Below are 13,038 nucleotides of genomic sequence, written 5' to 3' on the forward strand. Positions count from 1 at the left end.
TAATGCCTCCTGTTTAGAAAATAGCTGAACTGGAATTCAGCCGTCTTTCATTTCACTCTGCCTGTGTCTCACGCACAGAACACCTGGGGATCCACTGGTTCCCAAAGCACTGATGAGAACCCTTAATTTTGTCAACATTTCCTGGCTCCAGTAAATGTCTTCCAGATTGGTGGTGATCTGATTTCATATTATCTGCCAGGTGAAATGTTTCTGCCTGGCAACACATCTGCACACTACCCACAGCTGTTTTATCAGCTTCCCTTCTGTTTCTACCCTGAAAAATGTTGGAACACTCTATGGAGTCCCTGAGTCCTGAATCAGATTTATGACTCCGTATGTGCAGGATGAGGATTTACAGAACTGAAATAAGATATAGGAAGTGAAATTTGACTTGTTTCCCGATTGTTTTTACCAGTTTCCTTTGGTACTGCCTGAAAAACACATTGGACCTCAATAAGAAAAAAAAAAAAAAAAAAACACGAAAATAAAAATACCAGTGTAATATTGGACTTTTGTGTCTCTTCTATCACATCTAAGTTCAAAAGTTGGTATATAACCATTTCAAACAATTAACAAGTTCAGACAACGTATGCAGCAAAGTTACACCTTGAGCATGTGAGGCTGGACGCAGTGGCTTAGGCCTGTAATCCCAGTGCTTTGGGAGGCTGAGGTGGGAGGATTGTTTGAGTTCAGGAGTTCAAGACCAGCCTGGGCACTATAGCAAGACCCCAACTGTACAAAAAAAATTCTGGTTTGAGTTGGTGTCTGGAAACAAAACAAAACAAACAACAAAAATTTAGCACGTGGACTTGTTTGCTTTGTGAGGCAATACTAAAATATTTTGGTCTGTTCTTTTATAAAATTACAAAAGCGTATTAGAGAAAATTATTTGTGGACAACACTCATCTGCTTTAAGAGATATATTTTAATCCAAGGTTTGAATTTTGTTTCTAAGTCACACCTTTTGCCAACCTTAATTCAGTATGAAGCTATTGATAATAATAATAATGGTAATAATAACAGTAGTAACTTAACATTTATTGGGCACATACCATATGTCAGGCTTTGTTTTAAAAAGTATTAACTAATTCAATTTTTCAAGACAAGTTTATAAATACTTAGAGCTGGTAAAAAATGTCAAAAGATATTTCTCTTAAAGAGCTATTCTCATTTCTTATGCCAAACATAGTAATTGAGTTCCGTAATCTCAGACAAAATTGACTTCAATTCTTTAATCAGCAAATTATTTACAATTTTTAAAACTTAAATACACTTTATTTTCTTAACTCAGTTTTAAAAAATCCCAGAGTAATTGATTTTGGGAATAGCTAGTATGAAAATGCTACTTTTAGGAGCATGTCCTGTAGAATACATCTCTGCAAGTAGAGAGATCATTATTATTCAAGTTAGTACAACTTTAAATAATTTGTGAAAATTATTTTAAAGAATTTTTTTAAAGGTTGTTGAGTACAGTATTGTGCAACCTGTAGTCTCAGCTACTTAGGAGACTGAGGTAGGAGGATCGCTTGGACCCGGGAGTTTGAGAGCAATCTGAGCACCATAGTGAGACTTCATCTCTAAAAAATAAAAATACATTTTAAAAATGTTTTAAAAGCCAAAGGATAGTTATTATTTTAATGAATTGCTTTTAATCAATTAAAATAACTCAGAACAGAGAATTCTCATTGATGGTGTTAAAAAAGATAGAAGTGGCCAGGCACGGTGGCTCACGCCTGTAATCCCAGCACACTGGGAGTCAGAGGTGGGCGGATCACCTGAGGTCAGGAGTTTGAGACCAGCCTGGCCAACATAGTGAAATCCCATCTCTACTAAAAATACAAAAATAAATTAGCCAGGCATGGTGGCTGTCACCTGTAATCCCAGCTACTAGGGAGGCTGAGGCAGGAGAATCACTTGAACCCGAGAGGCAGAGGTTGCAGTGAGTGGAGATCGCGCCACTGCACTCCAGCCTGGGTGACAGTGTGAGACTCTGTCTCAAAAAAAAAAAAAAGAAAAAGGATAGTGGTAATAATAGGTTAGAGTGTTTCCTGTTGAAGAAATGAGGTCCACATCAGTCCTAGCACAGAATTTGAAACATTGTAATTGTAATTTTGATTTCTTAACTGCTTAAGCAAAGCATCCTTGGTGTTAGCATAAGCCCTTAGTGATTAGTATTGAATCATCATTTTAATGAAGAAGAGAAATTGACTTTAAAAAATCATAAAATAAAATTATTAAAATAAGTTTTGAAATATGCAGTTGAGGTAATACTTAGTCATATTCACACAACACTATCCTTGACATTATCCTTGAGAAAGTAGATAATAGTTAAGATGATAGGGTTTGAAGCCTCATTGGATCTGGGTTGGAACCTTAAAAATCTTTCCAGGTTACCTATGCGCCCTCTGCCTCAGTTTCCTCACCTATCAATGAAGGTAATAATTTTACTTGCCTTAGATTGTCAGGAGAATCAAAGGAGACATGGTAGGCATGATTATTGTGACTTCCCTCAATTACATTTTGAGTCAAACACTTAATTCTGAATTTAATTTCAACTGTTATCTGAATGGCAGTTTCTTATTTGTTTGTTTTGCTTTCTTTGAAAATATAGGATTAACCAGTTCCTTGACCTCAGGACTCTGGATTGGACTTAACAGTCTGAGCTTCAACAGTGGTTGGCAGTGGAGTGATCGCAGTCCGTTTCGATATTTGAACTGGTTACCAGGTAGGATTAAGCCTGTCTGTGCTGAATTAATCCAAATTTAAGTCATCTAGATGCCTTGAAGACCTTTATTATCTCACCTGTTGATCTCAAAGAGAAGAATTGTTAGACTTCATCAAATACAGTTCATTTCACCTTGCTTTGAAATCTACCAGCTAGATTTCCATATACTAAACCTTAAGGTTATATACCAGCTTCCTGGGATAGGGATTTGTCTGCCAGGATTCTCACACAAATCAATAAAGGTCTCTGTTTAAAGTTTCAATTCTCAGTATATCCCTGATTTGTTGGGTATTACATTCAAAAGCAGATGTTGTATCTATTCTTAAACATGACTTCCTAAAAATGCTAGCTGCATTGTTACTATGTACTTACTGTTACATCGACTTTGTCACCATCCTTGAGAGGATTAGCCAACATCTCTTTGTAAAGTTTGACAAGTGGATTGAAATTATTTTGGGTTGGAGAATTTTTTATGACTGTACCTTGAGTCATGAGCTATTTGCAGTTTTGCTGTCCTTGTGACAATGATTTTAACATCTACATTAACAGCCCCCTTTCCTGTTTTTGATTTAATAGCATTGGATTAAAAATACTATCTCAGTCACAGCTTATGATATTCCATATTAGCATAAAAATTCATTAGAGGTTTCTAGACAGTTTGTAGTTTATAGAAAAACAGTTGGGGATGATAAAACCTACAACAACTTTCTCATTTTTTAGAGGATAGAAAATGCTGTGAGCTAATTGTTTCTACATTGTCATAACATAAAAGTAACAGAATATAAAATAAGTTTACATATTGAGCAACTATTCAGAGAAAACAAAAAAGAGATATAAAGCTTTTATCTTATTCACCAGTACCAACTAGTATTAGTAGCCACTTGAGGCCTTCTATTGGGTATGGGTATGAATCCAATCCCCATCCCTCAATCCCACCCCAGTGCCAATGTTTTTTTTTTTTTTAGGAAAGAGTGCAATTAATGATTAGTGATGTCTGCCATGGGTGTGGGAAAGGACAGAAGTATCATATTGGTCGCATCTTTACTTATCAATTCTCTTATGGGCCATACTATTATAATACGGTGTTCTTCAGACAGTCAGACTTCTTTTTTAAAGCCATTGAGTGGTTTTCTCATTTGGCTTAGAAAATTAAACTCTCCTTTTTTTTTTTTTTTTTGAGACAGGGTCTCACCCTGTTGCCCAGGCTGGAGTGCAGTGGCGCAGTCTCGGCTCACTACAACCTCAGCCTTCCTGGCTGAAATGATTCTCGTGCCTCAGCCTCCCAAGTAGCTGGGATTACCAGCATGCACCACCATGCCTGGCTGTTTTTTTTTAAATTTTTTGTAGAGATGGGATTTGCCCACATTGGCCAGGCTAGTCTGGAACTTCTGAACTCAGGTGATGTGGCCTGCCTCAGCCTCCCAGAGTGCTGGGATTACAGGCATGAGCCACTGCACCTGGCCAAACTCTCCATTTTTTGTATTTGGTTTATTGTATTGCAAGAAGAAAAACTGCAATAAAACAACCTTTCAAATAGATGCTAAAACATGAGAGAACATTTTTAGAGAATATATTTTGGTTTAAATAAATTATATTTTACTGTGAAATTCCAGTTTCAAAGCATTACTTCAACAAATGATGGTCACAGTGCTGTCACTCAAGTCTTGAGCTAATAATCAGTTCTATTTTTTTCTGGAATGTGGGAAGTCAAAATTTCTGGAATATGGGAAGACTTACTGCAAGAGAATACATATAAAATATCCTTTTTCTGTGGGTGAAGATTTTAGGTGTCTGTCTACCCATTCAGCCAGATGCAATTAGAGAGTACTGGTTGGGCTCAATCTGATTTATTAGACAATAAAATTTATTAGGGGACTAGAATGTATTCTTCTCTGTGTTGCTAAATTTTTATGCACAGTAGGCAGTCATTTAATTTATTCAATCAGGGATGATGATTATGATATTTAACCACTTGGATCCTACAAGTTCAGGGAGAACATTTCTGAGTTAACTTTGGGTGAAGTAAAGAATGAAAGTGTAATATGATTAAGAAAGGGAAGTAAATGCTTTTTTAAATTAAACCTCAGTTCCTAAGAAGTAGGTGCAAGATTAAATTGCTTTGTGAAATGGTATGAGAGTTTCTTCCAATGAAAATTAGAGATATTGTGAAAATTAAAAACCGGTTTCATATAAATTGTTCAGTCAAGCATTCAATTGAATAATTACCAAGTAACAAATCTATTAAAATATATTCCCTTTTGAAGTGAGAATATTTTGCATAAATGATGTGTGTGAATTCAAATATGTAATAACTATGGTAAACATTAAAACCACTAATTAGTATCTCAAAGTTGAGAGAGGTATTGATAAATGTATAATATGATTTTCTAATTAATACATTAATAACTAATAGCTAGAAAATGTATTTTTTCTTGAAAGTTTCTTTTTAGTGCTGATACCTTATCTGTTAGTTCAGTTATCCTGTTATTTTAGTTACCATATCAACAAATATTTGAGATATCTTTATGCTTATTACTAACTTTATGATAACTTTATGCTTATTACTAACTTTAAAATAACTTTGGCTGGGCGTGGTGGCTCACACCTGTAATCCCAGCACTTTGGGAGGCCAAGGCAGGTGGATCATGAGGTCAGGAGTTCAAGACCAGCCTGGTCAAGATGGTGAAACCCCCGTCTCTACTAAAAATACAAAAATTAGCCAGGTGTGGTGGCAGGTTCCTGTAATCCCAGCTACTCAGGAGGCTGAGGCAGAGAACTGCTTGAACCTGGGAGGAGGAGGTTGAGGTGAGCCGAGATTGTGCCACTGCACTCCAGCCTGAGTGACAGAGTGAGACTCCGTCTCAAAAAAAAAAAAAAAAAGATAACTTTATGCTTATTACCAACCATTATTTATGGTTACTTTATGCTTATTACTAACCATTACCACCAAACCTTTAAAAAAAAACCCTTATTTAGGTTATTAACTCCACAAAGTCTGGAGCAGGTAATATGATTTCCGTCTTGCAGGAAAAGAAGTTCAGGCACAGCTTACATAGACATCTGTAAGGTCACAAAGCATAGTTATTAACAGAATGTGGCTCATTCACCCTGTCTTCAGGTGGACAGTGAAGCTGGTTTGGGGAATACTGGTTTTTAAATCATATATTAGAATAGCAAAACACATGTGAAATATATCAATGCCTGTATTCATCCCACTAGCAACACTGACTTTATCAGGTTCTTTAGTCAGTTTCCACTAAGAAACGGATAAGGCATAGCTGCTGAAAGTATTCTTCAATAGGCTGAGTTGAAGATAGTGAGAGAGTTTTAGTTCTGGGAGCACAGCATGTTGCCCTTCTCGCTCTCCCATTAGCTTTTTCTCCTCCATTTATTTTATATTTTTATTTTTGAGACAGAGTCTCACTCTGTCACCCAGGCTGGAGTGCAGGGGTGTGATCTCCACTCACTGCAACCTCTGCCTCCTGGGTTCAAGCAATTCTCCTGCCTCAGCCTCCCAAGTAGCTGGGATTACAGGTACCTGCCACCTCCCTGGTTGATTTTTTTTTGTATTTTTAGTAGAGATGGGGTTTCACCATGTTGGCCAGGCTGGTCTCAAATTTCTGACCTCAGTTGATCCACCCGCCTTGGCCTCCCAAAGTGCTGGGATTATAGGCGTGAGCCACTGTGCCCGGCCCTAATAATGTTTAACATGGTTGGTTTGGAACATGATGTATTCTTTCTTTTTAATAATTTCTACTTTCAGATTCAGGGATACATGTACACGGTTGTTACATACCTAGGTAAATTGCATGTTGCTGAGGTTTGGGATATAAATGATCCATCCCATCATCCAGGTAGAGAACATAGTACCCAGTAATTCGTTTTCCAAACTTTGTTACCCTCCATTCCTCCCCCATCTCATAGTCCCCAGTTTCTGTTGTTGCCATCTTTGTGCCCATGAGTACTCAATATTTAGCTTCTAGTTAGAAGTGAGAACATGGCTATTTGGCTTTCTGTTCTGTGTTCATTCGCTTAGGATAATGGCTTCTAATTGCATCCATGTTGCTGCAAAGGACATGATGATTTCATTTTTTTTAAATGGCTGCATAATCATGCATTCTTTTCATTAGGTACCTCTCTTTGATAATGTAATCCATTGTGACAACTGTAAGTTTTAAGATGTAGCTGTATTAGTTGATAATGGGGAAAAAGCTTGTTTCAAAGAAGTATATTCGCTTTATCAACATTCTAAGTATTGGAGTGATCCAACAATAAGAAAACAATAGACACCCATCTTGTCTTTTGCTCTGCAGTCAGTAAATATTTTTTTGTGAATGTGTAGCAAAAGACAGAATGGGGGTCCATTGAACCTCCAGGATGAAGACATGAGGACACGTGGGAGGGATGCTCTCTGCTGGGAATAGCTATAATAGTCCACTTTAACTTTTCCTTTTCCTCAAAGGAAGTCCATCAGCTGAACCTGGAAAAAGCTGTGTGTCACTAAATCCTGGAAAAAATGCTAAATGGGAGAATCTGGAATGTGTTCAGAAACTAGGCTATATTTGCAAAAAGGGCAACACTACTTTGAATTCTTTTGTTATTCCCTCAGGTAAGTGGTCTATGGGGTCTGAAGTGCCTAAACTATTAGAATTGAAAGATAAGCACCATTACAGCTTAGGTGTAACTGTTGGAATGCCTCCAGAGGTTTCGTGGATAGTCGATGGGGTAAACTGAATGATATTACTGCAATATTTCTGTGTGCTGGTTGCTAAGATTTCCTGAGTGTGCGACGGTGTCTGGGCGTTGTGGAGACTTACGCCCAGGCGTTTTAGGCTTACGTGTAACTGTTGGAATGCCTCCAGAGGTTTTGTGGATAGTCGATGGGGTAAGCTGGATGATATTACTGCAGTATTTCTGTGTGCTGGTTGCTAACATTCCCTGAGTGTGAGGTGGTGTCTGGGCATTGTGGAGACCCTCTGACCTAAATAAAAACGTTATCTTCACAAGCAGTCCTCTGAGGTAGGTGTCATTATTCACATGCTGTAGTTGAGGAAAAAGATATTCAGAGGATACAGAAACCTTGCACACCTGGCAAAACCAGAATCCAAGTGAGAAAGTTAATATTTGGACGGGATATTTATATTAGGTCCTTACGGCTCTCTTTGGGCTGGGCTTCCATGCTATGCAGTGTAGCATCTTATACTGAAGTTTTCATAGACTAGAATAAAATGTCTAAAAACTTGTAACTGAATTTTATTTATTTATTGAGACAGAGTCTCATTCTGTCACCCAGGCTGGAGTACAATGGCGTGATCTCAGCTCACTGCAACCTTCGCCTCCTGGGTTCAAGTGATTCTCCTGCCTCAGCCTGCCAAGTAGTTGGGTTTACAGATGTGTGCCATCATGCCCAGCTAATTTTTATATTTTTGGCAGAGACGGTGTTTCACTGTGTTGGCCAGGCTGGTCTTGAACTCCTGACCTCGTGTGATCTACCCGCCTCAGCCTCCCAAAGTGCTGGGATTACAGGAATGAGCCATCGTGTCTGGCCTGTAACTGAATTTTAAATGTCGGCTAGACTTCAAGAAAAAAAAAAAAATCAGTTGTGCTGTCCCTTACAATTTTATAGGAGAAAAAACTACTAAGGCAAGAATTATTTCTTCAAATTGATGAAAGACAAACTACATATTTTTATTATTACCTGTTTTTGGAGGGATAACTAATGCTTTAAATGGTTTAATTTGTTTCTGTTTTTCTGCTGGAGGAACCTGACAATGTGACATTCTTGATTTTTTTTTCTCATTGGCTTTGAAAACAATTTCATGTATTTTAAAATATGCTTGACATGGCTAGAGATTCAAAAGGTACAACATGATAAATAATAAGGTTTTCCCTACCTCTTACCTGTAACACCCGGTTTACCTTCCTGGAGAATAATTGTTTCTGGGTGTGTACCCTTAGTTATTCTGTGACTATATAAACATATACATTTATAATTATTTTTCTTTCATACAAACGGCAATATACTGTAATAGTTTTTACCCTAAGTTTTCCACTTAATAACAATTTTGGACATCATTCCATATAGAATATAAATAGCTTCTATGTGTATTTTCATGGCTGTCCAAAAGCTATTGCAGAGACAGTACATATATTTTTTTAACCAGTCTCCTGTTAATGGATTTTTAATTTAATTTACTTCCAATCTTTTATTAATACAAACAGTCCTGAAGTGAATAACTCTATACATTATATGCACATCATTTCATGCACATGGTAATTCCTGGAAGTGGACTTGTTGGATTAGGGAAGAGATGTGTTTGCGATTTTAATTGATGTAGATTTGGCCAAAATCTTAAATAGATATAGATGAGGGTCATGGATGTTGGGTCTGATTATACTTTACAGGCTCTCCATAATGACAGTGGGTATCTTCAGGGAAAGCCCATCATTTTTGCATTTTACCTCCACTATTCCTCCTCTAGGAGAAATAGTATATTTTTTCCTTTTTGGAAGACTTCATACAATTCTCTTTCTAAGACTTGGAATTTCCATGTTGCCAAAGAGGAGAATAGTTATTTTACAGTTTCTCTGGTACAGCACTCAGAATTCTGTAACTTGACCTTACTGCTTAACCTGCCGGGGTTGGGATCCTCATCTGTAAAATGGAAATATTCATGACTCTTCTTCCTGAGATAAAATTTTGTTCATTTCATCAAACACTCAGTACATTCTTATTTCTCTATGATGCCTCCTTCACTTACTAACCGCTTGACGTGAGTTTCTGAACATCTCTATACTCCCTGGATTAATGATTCTGTTTTATCTATAAACTCAGATAAACCAGAACCTGGAAAATCGTATCAGAGTTCAAATTATGCAACATACAGGATTGGCAACATCCTTAGGCAAGAATTCAACCTCAAACCCTGTGAATTCTTGTAACACTAACCCGTTCATCCATAATCCTCAGGTCTCTAGGGCTGTACTGTCTGGCTTAGCAGGCACTAACCACATGTGGCCACTGAGCACATTAGCTGTGGCTAGAGGAACAAACTATCTTCTGTGGCTGCCCCAGGGAACTCCCCTTCATGTCACTCAAGTTGGTTGTTTTCATGCTTTCAAATATTTTTAAAGTTCATCGGTTCAGTTTTTTTTTTTTTTTTTTTTGATACGGAGTCTCGCTCTATCGCCCGGGCTGGAGTACAGTGGCCGGATCTCAGCTCACTGCAAGCTCCGCCTCCCGGGTTTACGCCATTCTCCTGCCTCAGCCTCCCGAGTAGCTGGGACTACAGGCGCCCGCCACCTCGCCCGGCTAGTTTTTTGTATTTTTTAGTAGAGACGGGGTTTCACCGTGTCAGGATGGGGCCTGACCTCGTGATCCGCTCGTCTCGGCCTCCCAAAGTGCTGGGATTACAGGCTTGAGCCACCGCGCCCGGCCCATCGGTTCAGTTTTTGAAGGACTCAGCATTGGCTGATCCTAGTGTCAATTTCCTGGGTAGCAAAATTAAAATAACCCACCAGAGGGCTCCAAAGCTGTGCTAACCTTTCTTTCTTTTTCTTTTTCTTCCTTTTTTTTTTTTTTTTTTTTTAACCACTGGAAGTGCACAGAATCTAAATTGTATTTTTAAAAATATGCATTTTTATTACAATTGTACACCATTTGAGCCTCATGACTGATTAGTTCCTTGTATGGCTACGGGGCACAGAATCCTAGGCTTAAACAATGATATTTCAGATACTCTCCACCTTTAAGGGAAGATAGGACCAATTCAGGAATTAAAGGAATAGTGAAGAAAGTTACCCTATAATGAACATATACTAAGGCAGCCATTTGAAAACATTTAATATGAGCTTAAATAATATATAAGTTCACTTTCATTTGCTAATATAGTCCCCCTCTAAGCAAAACATGTTGCCAAAGTACCATTTGAAATAGTATCTCTAGAATAGTAATAACAAGCAGCTATATATCAGCTATAACTTCCATTTTTTTTTCTCTTCCAATACTCAATACACCTATACGTATCAGGCCCCGTGCCAGGCTCAAGGCAACAGGGATGAATAAAGTGAGTTTCTGCCTTCAAATGTCTTTATTGTCAGTTTGCCCTAGCTCATTACTATTAAAGTAAATTTTTATTTTATTTTCTTTTTTTCTTTTTTTTTGAGACGAAGTCTCGCTCTGTCGCCCAGGCTGGAGTGCAGTGGCCGGATCTCAGCTCACTGCAAGCTCCGTCTCCCGGGTTTATGCCATTCTCCTGCCTCAGCCTCCTGAGTAGCTGGGACTACAGGCGCCCGCCACCTCGCCCGGCTAGTTTTTTTTTTTGTATTTTTTAGTAGAGACGGGGTTTCACCGTGTTAGCCAGGATGGTCTCCATCTCCTGACCTCGTGATCCGCCCGTCTCGGCCTCCCAAAGTGCCAGGATTACAGGCTTGAGCCACCGCGCCCGGCCTAAAGTAAATTTTTGCAGTGTATAATCAAGATTATACAATTTGATGCTATTAGTAGCGATCCTGAGGATGTTGACAACTGGTTTAATTAAATAATGATTGTGTGGTGTTTGTGGTTTACAAGCACACTTTCTCCATTCTTTTCTGGTTCAGAAGAACACAGGGTGGGTGGTTTGATATTAGTGTTAGTATTAATCTCATTTAAAAATTTTCATCTGTATGGCTACTTCTGTTCATGTGATGTGACTTGCCTAAGATCACACAACTCACCGTACATTCAGGTTTTACGAGTTCTGACTCCAAATCCCTCTCCTAGTTACAAGAGCACGTGTCAGTTTTGGGGAGCAAGTAAATGGTAGTGGGTTTGTTTTGAGGCAACAGGTAGCTGACTCGTGTGGCTATGGTGGCGGAGGCTCCTTGGGGACCGTTTGTCCCCCAACCATTCCAGCTGTCTACTTCAACACGAATCTGCCTCTCAAGAGTGACTAGCTCCCTAATGTCCATAGAATAAAGTAAATTGAGATCTTTTAGAGGATGTGTTTAGTCCCTCAAAGCTGTCAGGCCTCCAGCGTTTAAACAGTGCATAACAGATGCTTAGTTCAGGTTTGCTGACAAGATTTAGATAATCTAATATATATTAGTGTAGTTTTGTTATAGGTACAACTTTTTAAAAAGAAATTTCCCGTAGCCAAGTACAGTGGCTTATGCCCTGTAGTTGCAGCTACTCAGGAGGCTGAGGCAGGAGGATTGCTTGAGCCCAGGAGGTTGAGGCTGCAATGAGACATAATCATACCACCGCACTCCAGCCTGGGGTACAGAGTGAGACCTCGTCTCTTAAAAAAAAAAGAAAGAAAGAAAGAAAGAAAGAAAATTGATAAGGTGATATCCCATTTGACTAAAAAGTAGGTTCTTTTGTTTTGTCTAAAAACCAACAAAATAGTATATGGCTTGTCTATCTTTTGTGAATATGTATGCCGCAAAAATAAAAACTAAATATTACCTTTATTTGCCTAATGACTATAAGCTGTTTCATGTATTATATAAAATGATTAAAATATTGTTATAGTTTTAATCAAATATTTAAAAAATTTTTTCCACTCCCCTCCTTTTTGTTTCCAGAAAGTGATGTGCCTACTCACTGTCCTAGTCAGTGGTGGCCATATGCCGGCCACTGTTACAAGATTCACAGAGATGAGAAGAAAATCCAGAGAGATGCTCTGACCACATGCAGGAAGGAAGGTGGTGACCTAGCAAGTATCCACACCATTGAGGAATTTGACTTTATTATCTCCCAGCTAGGATATGGTGAGAAGCCTGACAGTGATAATATACTTGGCCTTAATCCTGGGAGCACCCCTCTCTACCTACCTCTGGAAAGTTTTATTAGAAACATCAAATTTAATCAATGTAAATTAATCATTCAATGAACAACGTATGAATTTAATCACAAATGCTAAAAATGCCACAATGTGAAAATTGTATAATAATTGAAAGAATTCTTATCACTGAAAGATAGTTCAATTTTTTTCTTTTAATGTGTAATCCATTTATAGATAGTTTTAAAACATTATTTTTTAATGTATTATCTGGATTCAGAGCAGTCTACCTTACGCTTGTCAACAATGATTAATTCCTTGGAATTATCTATGTGTGTGTATGTGTGTATCTTCTTTTCTTAGGTCCATATTTTATCTCCTGAAAAAGATCTCTAAATGGACTGTTTCAAACTTTGGATTTCTTTCTTCTTTGTGAATTTAGCTGATGCTGGGAGGGTGTTGAACAGTGAAAAATATAGAATTATTTTTTGAAATGGTTAGATGTCAGCCTAAACCTTTTAAAGAAATATATTTCTTGGCCAAGATACA

At 38.0% G+C, this 13,038-nt stretch overlaps 1 protein-coding gene across 1 annotated transcript in view; it reads left to right on the top strand.

Moving 5' to 3' along the window:
• Nucleotides 1–13,038, top strand: part of MRC1 (mannose receptor C-type 1) — a 104,879-nt gene that overhangs the window by 28,330 nt on the left and 63,511 nt on the right. Inside the window, exons 5-7 of the mRNA XM_033208764.1 lie at nucleotides 2,612–2,725; nucleotides 7,188–7,334; nucleotides 12,293–12,478. Coding sequence (XP_033064655.1) covers nucleotides 2,612–2,725; nucleotides 7,188–7,334; nucleotides 12,293–12,478 — 447 coding nt within the window. The remainder of the gene's footprint in view (nucleotides 1–2,611; nucleotides 2,726–7,187; nucleotides 7,335–12,292; nucleotides 12,479–13,038) is intronic.

The sequence above is a fragment of the Trachypithecus francoisi genome, unplaced genomic scaffold, assembly GCF_009764315.1.
Source record: "Trachypithecus francoisi isolate TF-2019V2 unplaced genomic scaffold, Tfra_2.0 Lachesis_group9, whole genome shotgun sequence".
NCBI lineage: Eukaryota > Metazoa > Chordata > Mammalia > Primates > Cercopithecidae > Trachypithecus > Trachypithecus francoisi.